At 45.3% G+C, this 16377-nt stretch overlaps 2 protein-coding genes across 6 annotated transcripts in view; both read right to left on the reverse strand.

Moving 5' to 3' along the window:
* Positions 1 to 216: 216 nt before the first annotated feature.
* REEP2 (receptor accessory protein 2) lies at positions 217 to 6056 on the reverse strand. 3 transcript variants are annotated; one of them, XM_079145629.1, is made up of 8 exons: positions 5873 to 6056; positions 4010 to 4082; positions 3624 to 3700; positions 1633 to 1753; positions 1277 to 1390; positions 777 to 924; positions 548 to 678; positions 217 to 463 (listed from the first exon to the last, which is right to left on the reverse strand). In XM_079145629.1, the coding sequence occupies exons 1-8, from the start codon at positions 5902 to 5904 to the stop codon at positions 395 to 397; spliced, it is 765 nt and encodes a 254-aa protein (XP_079001755.1). In that variant the 5' UTR covers positions 5905 to 6056; the 3' UTR covers positions 217 to 394. The 3 variants fall into 3 exon arrangements, with proteins under 3 accessions (XP_079001755.1, XP_079001756.1, XP_079001754.1); XM_079145630.1 differs by lacking the exon at positions 5873 to 6056 and adding an exon at positions 4282 to 5826; XM_079145628.1 differs by lacking the exon at positions 5873 to 6056 and having other exon boundaries at positions 4010 to 4138.
* A 1595-nt stretch (positions 6057 to 7651) lies between these two features.
* KDM3B (lysine demethylase 3B) overlaps positions 7652 to 16377 on the reverse strand; it is a 76183-nt gene continuing 67457 nt past the window's right edge. For 2 of the 3 annotated variants that reach the window (XM_079143936.1, XM_079143934.1), the window contains 4 exons: positions 16080 to 16219; positions 14381 to 14557; positions 12511 to 12645; positions 7652 to 9073 (listed from right to left, as the gene is read on the reverse strand). In XM_079143936.1, the coding sequence (XP_079000062.1) occupies positions 8993 to 9073; positions 12511 to 12645; positions 14381 to 14557; positions 16080 to 16219 (533 nt within the window). In that variant the 3' untranslated portion in view covers positions 7652 to 8992. The remainder of the gene's footprint in view (positions 9074 to 12510; positions 12646 to 14380; positions 14558 to 16079; positions 16220 to 16377) is intronic. The other variant, XM_079143935.1, reaches the window with a different exon arrangement.

The raw sequence follows: 16377 nt of genomic DNA on the forward strand, positions 1-16377 counted from the left end.
AGTGGGGAGCAGTGTGGGCTGAGGAGCCCCTGCTTCCTTGGGAGCTCAGTACTCAGTTCTGGGGCTGCCTCTACCTGCAACCCCCACAGCTGGGCCTCTCTCCTCTTTTCCCATAGTTTTTTTTTTTTTTTTTTTTGTGGCGCTGGGGATCGAACTGAGGGACTTGTGCTTGCAGTGCAAGCACTCTACTAACTGAGCTATCTCCCCAGCCCTCTCTCCTCTTTTCCAAGCCCTCTCCAGAGGAGTGGCCACTGGGTGGGCCTCAGGAATGGCTACCTGAGGGGGTCCCAGAGCCTGAGACACTTAGGCTGGTGGCACAGTATAGCGTAGGGGCTAGGGCTGTGGCCCTTCCTTGGGCTCCCTCCTTGCTCCACAGCCTGGGGACATGGGGCCCTCAAGCTGAGTCGCCCCCACCAGAGCTCTTCTTCTTGGGCCTGGTCTTCAGTGTCTTGGAAGCCAGTGGCTGTGGAGGGAAGGAGGAAGACAGGACTCAGCCTGTCACCACTACCCCTTCTCCATTTCCTCAAGCTCAGGACCATGCTCTCACCTCAGTTTTGGGCACTTTTTTGATGGATTTGACCCTCTTGGGGGCCTTGTCTCCCATGTCATCCTCTGAGGTCTCTGTCCGGGGATCTGTCTGGTTTGTGCTAGACCTTATACTCAGGGAAGGGTCATCAGCTGGTTGGTGGGGAGGAAAGGAGAACAAAGGTCCAGGGGTCTCCCACCTGGCTTTCTCCACCCTGTGCCTTCTCCATAGCCCTGGCCCCTGACTGTACCTAAGTCCTCAATGGTGTCCAGGAGGCCACCAGGGGCAGGTCGGAGGCGGCCATCGGGTCCCTGCAGAGGCAGTGCATCCTCATCTCGGATCAGCGTCAGGTCCTGCATGCTGAAGCTCCGGAGCTTCTCTGACAGCACCCCCTGGCCCTAGGATCACCACCACACACCAAGAGAGTAGGGGTGTGGGGGGTAGGGATGGAGACAGAGGTCACCATGGTGCTGGCAACAGCTCCAGGGCTCAGTGCTTTTCCCACACCGTCCTTACCCAGGCCTACACAGCACTGAGAGGCTGGGTCATACTTTTCCTGTGGTCAAATGAGGAAACTGTGGCTGGACAGCAGAAATGACTTGGCTGGAGACAGAGCTAGGAATGGTAGCCCAAGTTGCACAAGACAAAAGTCTCCATGGCCCTGAGGATAGGGTGGATGCCAAGGGTCTGGCCAGGAGCACAAGACAAACAAGGTGGGGGTCCTCAAAGTCTGGGCCCACCCCATCTCACCTTGGCAGCAGCTGTAACCGCGGCATTGGCAGCCAGGTTCAGGCCTCTCTTGCCTACCCTCATCATGGTCTCATAGCTCTTGTCCCGGGCCTGTGTGATATACTCATCGATCTCCTGAGAGGTTTGAAGGGAAGAAGGAAGAGGTCAGGGGTAGGTGCTGCTGTTGCAGCCCTGCTCTTTGCTCACCCAGCACAAAGGTACTGCCCACTCCAGGAGTCTAGGGCATTTCCAGGTTACTTTAGGTTCTAGACACCCAAAGGGAGAGCTAAGAATGTATGGCACAAGGCTGCGTGGCTGCAGGAGCAGGGCTGCCTTGGCTTGGAGGAGGCTGGGAAGCAAGCTGAGAGGGGCCAAACCTTCTCCTTGTTGGACAATGTTGGGTGCACAAACTTGCGGTAGAGTACGCTGGAGCCCTTGGTGTAAGGGGACAGAAGCCATATCACAAAGGCGATCTTGAGCTCAAAGTAGAAGGGGAACCTGGGGGGACAGAGGCAAGTGTAAAGCATGGGACAGGGTGTCAGGGGGTATGCTAGGCTCAGCAGCAGTGACCTCTGCTTAATACTGTATGGTCCCCCACCCCTTAGCGCACTGGGACAAGGCTCCCATAGGGACTGGGAGGCTCAGCTGAGACTTCATGTTGGGTGGTAAGAAGTGATTTCAGAAGAAAATTCACCCAGCAATGACTCTCCTTGTCCTCTTCTATAAGTCCTGCCCTCTCATTCCTATAGAAGACCCCTATTATTCTGCTCTGGGGTCAAGACCAAGGCAAGCTCCTTAACCTTTCAGGTTCATGCCTGTTCCTCACCTCCTATTCTTCCTGCTCTCCCTCTATGAAGAGGGCTGGAATGGGTTCTGAATCCTAGTATTTGCTACCATGGTACACACACACACATTTTTTTTTCCCTTTCAGTACTGGGAATTGAATTCAGGGGTGCTCTACCACTAAGCTACATCCCCATCCCCTTTTATTTTTTGAGACAGGGTCTCACAAAGTTGATCAGGCTGGCCTTGAACTTTGGACACTCCTGCTTCAGCCTCCTGAGTCATTGGGAGTGTGGGTGTGCACCACCATGACCATCCTCAATTTTTTTAATTAAATTTTTTTTTCCCCCATCAGGAGTGGTGGTGTAGGCTTGGGAGGCTGAGGCAGGAGGATCACAAGTTTGAGACCAGCCTCAACAACTTAGTAAGGTCCTAAGCAACTTAGCAAGACCCTGTCTCATAAAAAAGGGGTGGGGGCAAGGCACTGGGGCTAAGTGGATAACCACTCCTAAGTGGATAACCAAACCTTTTTTTTTTTTTCCTTTTTTCTATTTTTTAAAATAGGGTCTTGTTATGCTGCTCAGGCTGGCCTCCAACTCCAGGGCTCAAGTGAGCCTTTTGCTTCCAAGTAGCTTAGACTACAGGCAGGCGCACTATACCCAGCATGCCTCACTTTAAGGACTGTTTTCCATTTCCCACAGCTGCCACGAACTTCTTCAGGACTCCAATATCCTCACAAAGCCTCATCAAAGTCCTCTCCTTCCCTGTGTCAAAAGGAGCTAGACTCACCTCTATCCTCAACCTTGAAGACATCTCTTTTCTAATCTCCATTTTCTACTGACTCTAGCTTTATCTATAAATGCTATTGTCTTTTTATCTTAAACCCCTAGGTAAGACTCTCTTGCCTGAGATTTTAGAGTACTGTGTTGTTAGGCATTTGCTCGTTCAGCAGACATCTTTGAGCTCCTACTGTGACTATGCAGATGATTCAGACATATTCCCTGTTCTCAACCGCACAGTCCAGAATTACCTGGGGAAATGCCTTGGAAATGCAAGCATCCAATGTCTACAGGAGTGAATCACGTGTCTGTTTCACAAATAAGGAAGCCAAGGCTTAGAGACTGGTGACCTCCCTAAGGTCACAGTAAGTATAGCAGAAGTAAATCTCCTAAATTCCACTATGGTGCTTTGGCTGTCCCCAGAAAGAAATGTGGGGGTTCTTACTTTTTTTTTCTTTTCTTTCAGTATTGGGGATTGAACCCAGAGGCACTCTACCACTGAGCTACATCCCTAGTGTTTTTATGTTTTGTTTTGAGACAGGGCCTTGCTTAGTTGCCCAGGCTGACCTTGAACTGTGATTCTCCTGCCTCAGTCTCCCAAATCATTGGGATTACAGATGTGTGCCATCATGCCCATCTACATGCTCTTATTCTGCTGATCAAGTCAGGAAAGGAGAGGAATATCAAAAACCCCAAGGGACTGTCAGGAGTTGGGGGATTCCCCTATGGGGTCCAATCATCTGTCTGGCTAATGAGAGAAAGAGAGGCCTAGGCCCTAAGGTGCAGAGAGGGATGCTGGACCTCACCAGGAGAGCACAATGTCCGTCAGTGTCTCAGCTGTGGTGAAGAAGGCAAAGACGATCCAGTACATCATCCATTTCACCTGAGGGGACATAAGGCAGCAATTGCTGCCCAGGACTGAGGGGTAAGGAATACCTAGGACTGCCCCCCCCCCCCCCGCACCCCAATCTACTGGCTCCTCATACCAGGACTGTGGGAGGAATACCCAGGACCCCAACTTTGTGGAACATGCCAAGGCTGGGCAAAGGAACACCCAGGAACCTCCTTTACCTAGGGTCTTATTAATGGCCAGTGGTGCTGGCACATAGTCACCTTCATTTGTAATATGACCCACTGCCCTTCCCTGTCTTTACTGTGTGAGTTGGGTAGGGGGTATAAGTCATCCACTCACGTATTCCTTCACGTTTTTGGTCTTCACGGCCTTGTAGGAAGAATAGGCTGGGTACAGGGTGCCAAAGATGAGCCTAGGGAGGCAGGCATAGTTACTGGGCCCCTCTCCCTCCCAGCTCTGCATCAGCCCCTGGGTAGGTAAGGGGAAAAGGGACAGAACTCCAGAGAGCCACATCAGCAGGAATGATGCAGTCTTGTTAGGGGTTAAGGTCAAAGCTGTCAAGACTCAGGAGACTTGTAAGTTTGGGGACTCAGCCAGCAAGAGAGATGCACCTCCTCTTCCACTGTTCATTTCCTCTTCAGCCCTGGTGGCCCAGAAAGACCCAGGGGCCAGAGTGTCCAATGTGGTCCCTTCAGCCATGGTCCTTGGTTATGGACAAGCATGTCATGAGGAGTGTGGATCCAATCACTGCCAGGGAGCCATCTTCCTTTTGGGCCTCATGCTATTCAACCCATCAGCCCTTACCTTCTACCTCCTTGTCTCAGAGCCAGGTTGGGTAGGGCCAGCTTGGCAAAAGAACCTGACACTACCTAACATGACACTCAACCTGGTAGTTAGAGGCACTACTGTGGCCCTGGGGACCAAAGGGCACAGGGGCAGGAGGCCCTGGAAGAAGCAAAAATATTTATTCTTCCATGTCAACTCCTCCAAAATCAGGCTTTAGGAAGGGCCCTAGGCTCAAGGCCTTGGCTGATGATTCCATTACGGGCCACAGACGGGACATAGGTTGGGAAGGAAGAAGAGCGATGCCTCTTAGTAGTATTCCCCAGGTCACAGAGAAGCAGCCACCCTGAAGGCCACATAGAGGTAATAAGGCCTGTAGATTCCCTTTGGGGTGGGATGGGGAAAAGGAATGAGTCTAGAGGAAACCAGGACGCGAGCACATGACAGCACTGAATGAGAAGCCAGTAGGGTGGGGTTGCTGGGATGTCAGTTCCCATTGTGGAGGCTGAGGGGCAGGCTCCTGAGCTAGGGCAGTGGTTAGTTCTGAGGCCCACAAGGAGTGCCCCCTGACAACTTGTGGGGCTGCCTGATGGAGGCAGGTTACTTCCCAAACCGGCCTTTGCAGATGGGATGTGGGGCAGAATCCTCAAGTACAAAATTCAGGGTTGTGTGTGTGGGTTCCCTTTGGAGTTTGGGGGAGGTGCTAGGGACATGGCTCCACAATGTGGCTGTGTGGCTGGTGAGTGAATGAAGGCCACCCTCCCCGCAGTGGTTTTCACAACCCCAGGCTGAACACACACCTCCTTTACCGTTACCTCCTACACTTTGTCCTCCCAGCATCTCTGCTTCCCCTTGCCCAGTCTTCCTTTTTGGGGCCTTTGGGGCAGGTGTCCTCATCCTCAGTCTCCTGACACTGAAAGCCGGAGGAGGGCGGGAGCCCTCTGGGAGGCCCAGGGAATCGGCCATGGCTCCCGAGTTATGGAATGATGAGGCCCTGCCTCGCTCCCCACTCTTTCCTACTTTCCTCTTCCCCCAAGGAGAGGAGGCCTGGTTGGAGGGGTTTCTCAAGCGCAGATCTATTAGGTGGAAAAGGAATGTGCCCACCTCCCCGTACAAATCAGCCGCTGCTTAGCCCCTAGGATGGGGGAGGGCACAGGAGCAGGGCAATTAAAAATAAAAAAGGTATTAAAAAATAATGTGGGTGAGGTCCCTGGGAATTCAGGCCTGCCAACTCCCCTAGTGTCCCCCTTCCAGTCCTGGGTCCTACATCTCTGGGGTCCCAAACAGGAACGATGTGCCTTTAGGCGACTGCTGTATGAAGCCCTGGAATAGTCCATTCCGGATTTGTACCCCCGCCCTCCATCATTGGCCTCTATGGCCCCCAACCCGGGCGCGCCCCGCCGCCGCCTCCGCACTCACACCACCAGGCGAGAGATGATCCAGGACACCATGGCTGGGACGGGCGCTGCGCGGGGCGGGGACCCGGCCCGGGTCTAGGATGCAGCTGTCTGAGGCCAAGCGGCGGCGGCAGCAGGAGCTGCAGTAGCAGCAGCAGCCGCCGCGGGGGCAGCGGAGCTCTGAGCTGCCGCCGTTAAAGGGGAGGTCCCTGCCGCAGCAGCGAACCGTGGGCGGTGGCGGTTCTTAAAGGGGAGGCCGCAACGGCGGCGGCGCGCCCCTCTAGCACCTGCTGTGGCTGGGCATGCGCCTTCACCCTCTGTGCCTTGCCTTCCTTTAATCGCTTGTTCACCTTTCTTGGGCCTTGAGCCCCCGCGGCTGAGGTCTTGCAGGCCTTCTTGATCCCATCCTGATATCAGCCCCAGTCCACCTCCTTCCCTACCCACATCAGGTTGAAGTCTTAACTCTCCTACAAGGAATAACAACTATGATTTGTTGAGTGTTTATTGTGAGGCAGGCCCTGTCCCAAGAGCTTAACTTGCATTATTTCATCGAATCCTCCAAACACCCTAGAAAGGCAGAAATTGAATTTTTCTTCATTTTAAGATGACATGGAAAGTTTAGGGAAGTTCATTAAATTGCCAAGGGTCACCAAACCACTGAGTCACACTGCTAAGATATGAACCAGGCAGTCTACTTCAAGCAGGTTACATACCTCAACTGCTGACTAGCAGATGCTTCCCATTACAGGGATTGTAAAGACATCCACCTGAGCTCCTGAAGTCAGAGGGACAACACCTGCCAACCCCACCCCTTCTCTACAATCACCAATCTCCAGTTCAAAGAGGCCCTGCCTGAGCCATGTTTTCCCAGGTTGTCAGTAAGCTTTGCAGCAGAACAGAGCAGGGGCTGGGGAGGTGTGAGCCTTAAATTTCAAACAGGGGCTGGGAGAGGGGCCTGGGTCCCAGATCAGTGATGAGTCCAGGGGCTGTAGTTCCACCGCCATCAGTAAGCACTGGTGACAGTGGATGTCCTAATTCTGAAGACATTTATATCCAGAATGTAGGCTAGCCTGCTTCCTGATTTTCACCAAAGCAGCCAAGCTTCAATGCAACCCCTGCCCCGCCCAATTGCTCTCCTTTCCTGTTCCATTTTAAAGTTTCACTATTTCTTTACCCTTTATGTTGAGGTGTAATCCTTCTGTTGACCACAGCATCAACCAGTGCCCATCCAGACTGAATGGACATGCTGAGTTCTACATTCAAATAGTTATGGTCTTATTCAAACTTAGGATTATTTGAACTATAAAATGATTTATTTTCAACCTGGTAATTATATTTCCAGGCTACAACAGGTTTCAGAGAAGCAGCCTCTAATGACCCCTCTTGTTATTCTTTCCAACTTCCCCTCTAAAGGGCCTCTACTAATTGGAATGCAGTCTGTTCTTATCCCTCAAACCACTTTGTTGCTTGTTAAACAAAAACAAATTTCAGTTGGGCCATTCTCCCCAGACACTCTGTCCTAGGAAGAGACCCCTCTATTCACAGAGCATAAATTGGGAAAATTCATTTCTTCACCCACCCTCTAACTCATGTGATTCCTTGCCTTTACTCCCAAACCACATGGACTTCACCCTGGCACTTTTCCTTCTCTAAACTGGGAACAAATTCAGGAAGCAAAGAGCAATAATCAGGTGCAGTGCAATAATAAAGACCTGGAAATGAATCCCCACATCTAAACCAGCCCTCAATGTGACCTTGACTTTAGAAGGGTTGGCACTGGAAGAATTTAGTCCACTCCAAATAGATTTGTTAGATTTTTAATAAGAACATGGAAATCCCAATCAGCCCTTCAACAAAATTAAAATACAGAAAGTGAAATTAAAAGTATTCTACAGTAAATGACTTTTATTAAAAAAAAAAAAAAAAAAAAGGTAACTGTGAACATATAAACAAGCCTGCAGGGCACTACAGTACAGCTGGAAAGAGATACATTTCCCAATGTACCTACGGGCCAATGAATTCCGTCATTTTCAAATAAATTCTTAATAAAAACTCCACTGAGTTGGAAAGTTTTGCTGAAAATATTTCTGGACAAAACCCCAAAAGAACAAAAACTTTCATGTTGGAAATCAAACTTTCCTTAGCATTTGGAAACAACAATGAGGAGTCCCATGGGAACGCTGGTAATAGGTGAAAACGTTCCTGGAGTCACCAGTGTGTATATGTGGGGACACACCACAGCTCAGACATGACAAAGTCTTTCTCAGATGACTGACTGTTCCCTTAAGATAAGACTGAGAAGGGGGAGGGAGAAACTAAAAGAATTCTAAAAAGCCAATTCTTTTAAATTCTGCTTTGGCTAATTTTGTGCTATAATGGGCAGCTGATTTCTAAAAATCATATTTCTTCAAAGAGTTTTATCGAAAGGAAGACTAAATGTAATGTGCCTTTCCTCATAATCCAGGAAAACAACTGTGGTATTTCAAAAATTCTAAAAATATCTACTTTCATGAAATAGTAACTATTTCACTACAAACCTATTTTTCACTAAATACACACATTTCCTAATCCTGGAGCCTCCTGGGAAAAGCAGTGGGTTCTCCCTGGGTCCTGCAAGACTCCAGTGTTCACGGGAGAGTGTGTGGAATAGCTGTACCCCATCTCCTGGGGCAGGCCATGTCCGAGGTCATGTGCAGAGACAGTCAGGCTTCCACCAGGCATATTTAAGCAATCACCCCTACTTGTACCAGTTACATGATTCCCTCTACCTCCAAACACACCCCCACTAAGTAGGCACAAGAGGAAAATAAAAGTGTGCCCACATTCCTGGATTCCATGATCTCAAATCAGAGAATAATGCAGGAAAGCCCAGCGATGTTCAGGCAATCCGGGTTCCCAAAAGGCCACTGGCTGGGGATGTGGCACCCTCGGCTTGGAGTCAGAAACTGTGTGTGAACAGTGCGACTTTCCCGTGTCAACCTTCAGTGTTGAGGCAGCGCAGAAAGAGTGGCTGGAGAGTTTGTAATACTGACCACACTGGCTCCAGGTGAAGGGCCTCTGCTCCCGCAGAGAACCCTGTGGTTCCCTGTAAGTGTTGAGTGAAAAGACCTGCTTCACAAGGGAGCTTGGAATTTCTCCATGCCTAAGATCTTGCCAGTTTGGATTCATGAGCCTTGAGGGTACCAACAGCATCTTTCACTGCATGGTAAATGATGTTCTTCACCTGGAGAGTAATTAGCACTGTCAGTTCAATGTAGCTCCGTGCTGTGTTCCACAAACACAAATGTAAAGTTTTACCCTGATTCTAAACCTACTGGTTAGTGAGGAAATGACTGCATGCTTCCTACATCACTCCCCACCAGGATTTATAAATTGTATACAATATAAGTTCTCTTTGTATTTATTTTTCTTACAGTACTGGGTACTGAACCACTGAGTTATATCCCCAGCCCTTTTTGTTTTGAGACACAGTCTTGCTAAGTTGCCCAGGCTGGCCTTGAACTGGTAATCCTTCTACCTCAGCCTCCCACATCACTGGGATTATAGGTGTGTGCCACCAAACCCAGCCATAGATCTGTATTTAAGAAAGAATGATGCAATCATTTGAAAGGGTATACAATCACCATTATCTATGTGCTGGGTACTCTTACTAAGCTATTTATATGGATTTTCATTTAATCCTTGCCATAATCATATGAGGTATATTCTATTTTTATTTCCATTTTACAGATGGGAAACTGAGGAAATACAGGTTCCAAGGTAAAGAATCTTGCCAGAGGCCCTAAAGCTAATAAGGATGTAATAAACAGTGGAAGGGGGAAAATAACATAATGCTGTTTAGTACTACAGCTATGTACTATTGGTATGTTGATTTTTTTTTTTTTTTGCCCTTTTTGGTACTGGGGATTGAACCCAGGGATGCTTAACCACTGGGCCACATCCCCAGTCCTTTTTTGTTTTTTAAATTTTGAGACAGGGTCTTGCTAAGTTGCTAAGGCCTCACTAAGTTGCTGGGACTGGTTTTGAATTTATGAGTCTCCTGCCTCAGTCTCCCCAAGCCACTGGTATTACAGATGTGTACCATTATACCCAGTGATGAATTTTTAAACTGTGCTAACTGCAATAAATTATATGAACTGAGGGGGAAGAGGAAAAAAAAAAAAATAGTGGAAGGTAGGATTATGGAATATTTTCTCCATTGTGCTTATATGCACTTTTTAAATTTGTCTAAAAGGGACAAGTGTTACATGTGAAGTTGGGAGACACAATTAAAAAGTTAATAAAATAAAGCAAAAATAAAATAAAATAAAATAAAACCAACAGCCAGGTGCACTAGTACATGCCTGTAATCTCAGTGGCTTGGGAGGCTGAGGCAGAAGGATTGAGGGTTCAAGCCAGCCTCAGCAAAAGTAAGGCGCTAAGCAACTCAGTGAGACCCTGTCTCTACATGAAATACAAAATAGGGATGGGGCGTGGCTCAGTGGTCGAGTGCCTCCCAGTTCAATCCATGGTACTGCCCCCAAAATAAATAAATAAATAAATACAATAAAATATAAAAAAGGGCAAGCATGTTGTTCACTGATTAAGCACCCTTGGGTTCAACCCTCAGCACCAAAATTAAATAAATAAATAAATAAATAAAATAGCTAGCAAACAGGCTAAGGACAGTTTTTAAAAAGGAATGATATAAAGACTGTAGTTATCTCTATGGAGGGAAGGTGGGGAAATGGAAAGGGGAAGAATACATGGAAGCTTCAACAATGAAACTTTTGTGTATGTATGTGGGTTGTATCCACAGAAGATATTTCATTTCATAAAACATAAAGGTCACTTTTTGGTAGGCACACAAGTCCCTCATGCTAGTCTCTCTTAATTTTTTGTATTATTTCCACAAATATTTACTGAGTACCTATTATGTGCAAGACATCATGCTAAGGAAAGCAGTGAATAAAAGAGCAAAGACAGGTATGGTAGTACACACCTGTAATCTCAGCTACTTGGGAGGCTGAGGCAGGAGGATCACAAATTTGTGTCTAGCTTGGGCAATTTAATCAGTCCCTATCTCAAAATAAAAATAAGAGCTGGAAATGTAGCTCAGTGGTACAGCACTTGCTTGGCATATGCAAGGCCCTGAGTTCAACCCCTAGTACTGCAAAAACAATCAAAATAGTAAAATTCTTGCCTTCACAGAGCTTAAATAACTTATATTTGAGAAGGAATAATGACAAACAGATAAAGTATATACTATATTAGATGATGACACTACTATAGAAGAAACTGAAACAGTAGAAGGGGATTGGAGTGGTGAAGCAGAAGTTAATGTGGTTATTCCAAACAGGGTGGTCAAGAAAGGACTACAGATAAAGTGACATGTTACAAATAGAGTCTGAGGCGGTGTCTGAAATACGTATGTTTGAATATTTGTATTGCGTCTGTAATACTAATGTGATTATACACATTAAAGGTTGAAACATTCCTCCAATTTTTTTCCTGGTACTGGAGACGGAAACCAGGAGTACACTGCCACTGAGCAAAACCCCCAGACTTTTTTTAAATTTTATTTTTAGACGGGTGTTGTTAAGTTGCCCAGGCTGGCCTCCAACTTACAATCTTCCTGTTTCAGCCTCCTGAGTGGCTAGATTATAGGCATGCACCATCACCCAGCTGATGTTCCACATATTTTTCAAACTCAGGTTTGAAGGTGGCTGAATCTACCAGCAATTAAAAACAAAGCAGCAACAACAAAAAAACACCTGTTCTAAACTGATTTGTCACCAACCAAAGAAGACAAAACTGAAACAGGCATGGAAGAAGAAAAGAGGTCACAAGTGAAAGACCGGGAGTGTATTCAAACTATTAAAAGTTCTGCATGGAGAAGTCTATTTCCTTATTGTTTATTCTTTTTATGTTATTGAAGTGCATTAATAATGAAATTGTCCTTAAAATTCCTATCTATTTCAAAACCACAAAAAAATCTTATGTGAACATCCAGTTCAGCTACATAAGGGGAAAATAATTTTCACGCCTACAAATGCAGTTCTCAGGGACAGGGACTGCAATCCCTAGGACAGCTTGAAAAAATAGAATCTGCACAGAACGTTGCTAAACAAAATCATTTTAGGCCTACACCTCTTCTTCACACTGCCTTAGTGCTGACTAGGGAGGCGTGTCTAGTCAATTACTAAAATTCAAAACACTACACCTTCCAAGGGAAGAGAAACGGGTCTTTCATGCTGGAAATGATGAGGGTTTTTGTTTGTGGGGGGCAGTACTGAGGATTTAACCCAGGGATGCTTTACCACTAAGTCATATACTCAGCCCTTTTTATTTTGAGACAGGGTCTCACTAAGTTGCTAAGGCTGGCCTTGAACTTGCAATCCTCCTGCCTCAGGCTTTCGAGCTGCTGGGATTTAGAGGCAGGTGCCATCACACCTGGCTGGAAATGATTATGATAAAAGATGAGTATTCTCCAAATGCAACTGAAGAGAACTGAGGATTGATAAGATGTTTCTGAAAGGAAGACTCCATAGGCCCAGTTGGGGTTCCCTGAGTCATTTTTACTCCTGTCAGACTACTAGAGAATAACCTCAGAGGGGAGAATGTGCCTTCTGTGTGTATGTGATCATGGGATAAAATGACAGTGAAGGAAAAGTTATTTACCTGCAGTTTATCCTCATGATTTGTATGAGTGTTGGAGAGATGCCTGAATTCCTGAGTCAGGCGGAAACAGTGCTTCACATGTTCTGGAGATACAAAGTCTTCTGCTACTTTTATGCAACTGTATAGATTGTGAACCTGGGGGCAGTGCCAGGGGTGGGGAAGTACAGAGGTAAAACATCAGACATTAGAGATTCAATAACTCATGGAAAACATCTATAATAATAGAAAACAAACAAAACAACTATATAATCTATCCATTCCCTGCCTTTTTTTTTTCCCTCTTTTGGAGACTCTCATGTAGCCCAAACTCGTCTTAAACTCCTAGGCTCAAGTGGCCCTCTTGTCCAAGCCTCCTGAGTAGCTGGGACCACCACACCTAGTTCTTCATTTTTATCATAAAAACAAATACAGAAACACTATAAGTGCAAACACATAAATTTATAAATAAAAATGTTTACTGGGTGTGTTGGTGGCACATGTCTGTAATCACAGCTACTTGAGACCAGCCTGGGCAACTTATAAAGACCCTGTCTCAAAATAAAAAATAAAAGGTCTGGGGATATATCTTAGGGGTAAACAGCCTCTTGATCTGACCCCTACTTCCAAAAACAAAAAATCTTTTAAAACCAAGGGGTTGGGGACATAGTTCAGTGGTAGAGTGCCTGCAGAGTTAGTATGTGTAAGGCTGGGGGGAAAAAAAAAGTCAGAAAAATTTGAAACAAGATTTAAAATTACAAGGAATCTTGTTTATGAGCTGCTCAGAGCAGATTAAATGGTGTGCTGGCAACAGAATTTGCAAAGTATCCACTAACATCAACAGACATACAAATACTAATCAAGCCAATTGCATACATATTTTTGGACACAAAAGGACAATATATTTTCTAGTCTTACTTCCAAAACTCTGTCCTTGTAAAAGAGATTTATCCCACATTATCTGCAATCTCATTGCTGCAGATGAGTTCCTTTACAATTAATTTTGGACAATGCCAGGTCTGAACCTCTCCCCAAGTACTGAGGAACTGAACTCAGGCCCTCACAAATGTGAGGCAAGTGCTGTACCACTGAGCTACACCCCAGTCCTTCATTTTTTGAATTATTTATTTTGAGACAGGATCTAGCTAAATTGCTCAGATTGGCCTCAAACTTTCACTCCTTCTGCCTTAACTTCTTGAGTAGCTGGGATTATCAGGCATGCACCACTGTGCCTGGCAACAATGCTGGATTTTATTTCTGCCACATAAAGTCAAAGTCCTCATCATAATCTAACATTGACCTTTCTTCCAAGCCTCACTTATCTGCCCTACTCTGGACACCCTGTATTGTACTCACTACTACTCACTAGGTATTTGCCCTTAAAAATACCTGTAGCAGTCAGCATCTAAAATAATCCCAATCTTCTAGTAGTCATGGCCTTCATATTTGTGTGCAGTACTCTCACAAATAACAAGATTAGTCTGTGGCCAATAAAATAGAGCAGAAGTGGTGATTTGTTGCTTCTCAGATTTGTTGTATCTATAATCTGTTTCTGTATACTTCTGGGTGGCATTTTACTACACTGATAAACTACAACTGGATTGTACATTTACCTACTGAAGAATATAAGGGTGGCTTCCAATTTTAAGAAGTCTGAAAAAAACTGCTGTGAATATAGGCATACAAATCTTTTGTAGGCATATGCTTTCAAAAATTAATACCTAAGGGTGGAATCACTATGAAAATAAATAAAATTATAAGAAAGAAAATTAAAAAGCAAAACAATAAGTTGTGGTGTGGTGAAGCAATCAGCTGAATTCTGCCAGATTAGAAAAAGAAGCAGAAATAAGGAAGCCCATGGAGCTGTAGAGCCCAACACCAATTTGGAAAATACCTGGTGTGGGGCTCCTGCAGGTATGAAGACAGCATCACCCAGGAACTGCACAATGGCCCAGCCTTGCACACCAAATTCCTCATAGAGACGCTTACGGAGAGTCTGGTCCAGGTACCAACTTTGGTCATGAATTGGGTCATGATCAGGGGGATTCTCTTGGCCTTGTTCTTCTCCAACCTGAAGTCATGATCAAAATGCAAAATAGAAAAATAGTCACTTATTCAGTTTTACTTTCTGTGGTTCCAGCTACCTGTAATCAGTCACAGTCTAAAAATATTAAATGAAAAATTCCAGAAATAATTAATAAATTTTAAATTGTGTGCTCTTAAGAGTACTGTGTGATGAAATCTCACATTGTCCAGCTCCATGCCACCGTGGACATAAATCATCACTTTGTCCAGAGTACATACGTTGGCTGTCTATACTACTGTCCATTAGTCACCTATTGGCTCTGTTATCAGAACAACTTTCACAGTATCACAGTGCTTGTGTTCAAATACCCTTTATAACCTAATAATCATCCCAAGTGCAAAAGCAGTGATGCTGCAATTCAGATATGTCAGGGAAGTCATAAAGAACCTTACTTTTTTTTTTTTTATATTTTTTGTCAATGGGCCTTTATTTTTTGATTTGTTTATATGTGGTGCTGAGAATCAAACCCAGTGCCTCACATATGGTAGGTGAGTGCTCTACCACTGAGCTACAACCCCAGCCCATAAAGGACTTTAAGTGAAAAGGTGAAAGTACAGTAAGATGTCAGGTATGGTTTACATGCCTGTAACCCAGCTACTTAGAAAGCCAAGGCAGGAGGATCCTAAGTTATGGGCCATCCCTGGCAACTCAGGGAGAGCCTATCTCAAAATAAAAATTAAAAAGGCTGGGATGTAGTTCAGTGGTAGAATGTCCCTCGGTTCAATCCCTAGTACGGTGGTGGGTTAGGGAGGGAAAGAGGACATAAGATACTTTGAAAGAAGGGAAGGAGGGATAGAAGGAGACCATATTCATAATACAGTACATTGTTATACTGTTTTACTTTATTATTAGTTATTGTTAATTTCTGTGCTTTATTTGTAAATTAAACTTTATCACAGGTATGTATGTATAGACAAAAACTATAATACATACAGGGTCTGGTACTATTTGTGGTTTCAAGTGAGGGTCTTTGAATGTTTCCCCTTGGATAAGGGGGCACTACTGTAAATACATAATTTTTTTTTTTTTTTTTTTTTTTTTTTTTTGGTGGCACTAGGAATTGAACCCAGGGCCTTGTGCATGCTAGACAGTGCTCTAGTGTTGTGCTACATCCCCACCTTCATTCATTCTTTGTTTCCTTTCCTTTCTTTTTGCAAAGGTCTGGTTAAATTGCTCAGCCTGGCCTTAAATTGCTAAAATCCTCCTGCCTCAGTCTCCCAAGTAGCTGGGATTACAGGTGTGCATCATGCTGTCATACATAAAAATCACTAACAGGATAAATCCAACTTGTTATAGCAGTGCTCCTGGTAGGGGCCAATGCTTCTGGTTTACTCTCTTTAATATGCTCTGGATGTTGATTCAGGACTTCGGGGTATTCTGACAATAGATTCCATGGCCACTAAGTCTTTAATACCTATGGACTTCACATGATAAGTTGTGGACAGGTTGTCTCAGTCTCTAGATCCTAAATTTGAGAGCTGGGAGCACAGTTCACCAAGAGGCATACCTTTCGAAGCAGCTCTCGGATCTTCTCTGCATCCTTGGCTGCATAAATGTGCCATAAAGCACCTGGCTTCTCTTTTCCATCATGAATCCTTTGCTTCGTCACCTCATCAGCATCTCCCTCATCAATTGTCTTGAGTACCTCTGAAACAAGCAAATTGACAATTTCAATGTAACTAATCATTTCAATATTTCTGAGTGAAGTACAATGTCCAAATCAAACAAGGTTGATCTTGTCTCTCTCTCTCTGGAGTTATATAGCAAAGAATCAAAGAAACAAAATTCATGAGCTGGGCACAGTG

Source organism: Sciurus vulgaris, assembly GCF_902686455.1.
Source record: "Sciurus vulgaris genome assembly, chromosome: 6".
Lineage (NCBI taxonomy): Eukaryota > Metazoa > Chordata > Mammalia > Rodentia > Sciuridae > Sciurus > Sciurus vulgaris.

What these genes read in the sequence shown, in the direction of transcription:
- REEP2 (XM_079145628.1), bottom strand. Translation starts at nt 4,132, where the DNA reads ATGCAGAGCTGGGAGGGAGAGGGGCCCAGTAACTATGCCTGCCTCCCT. An exon ending in ACGGACATTGTGCTCTCCTG is followed by an intron (nt 1,754 to 3,623) that starts GTGAGGTCCAGC and finishes CTGTCCCCCCAG; the next exon opens with GTTCCCCTTCTACTTTGAGC. An exon ending in AAAAAGTGCCCAAAACTGAG is followed by an intron (nt 464 to 547) that starts GTGAGAGCATGG and finishes TTCCCTCCACAG; the next exon opens with CCACTGGCTTCCAAGACACT.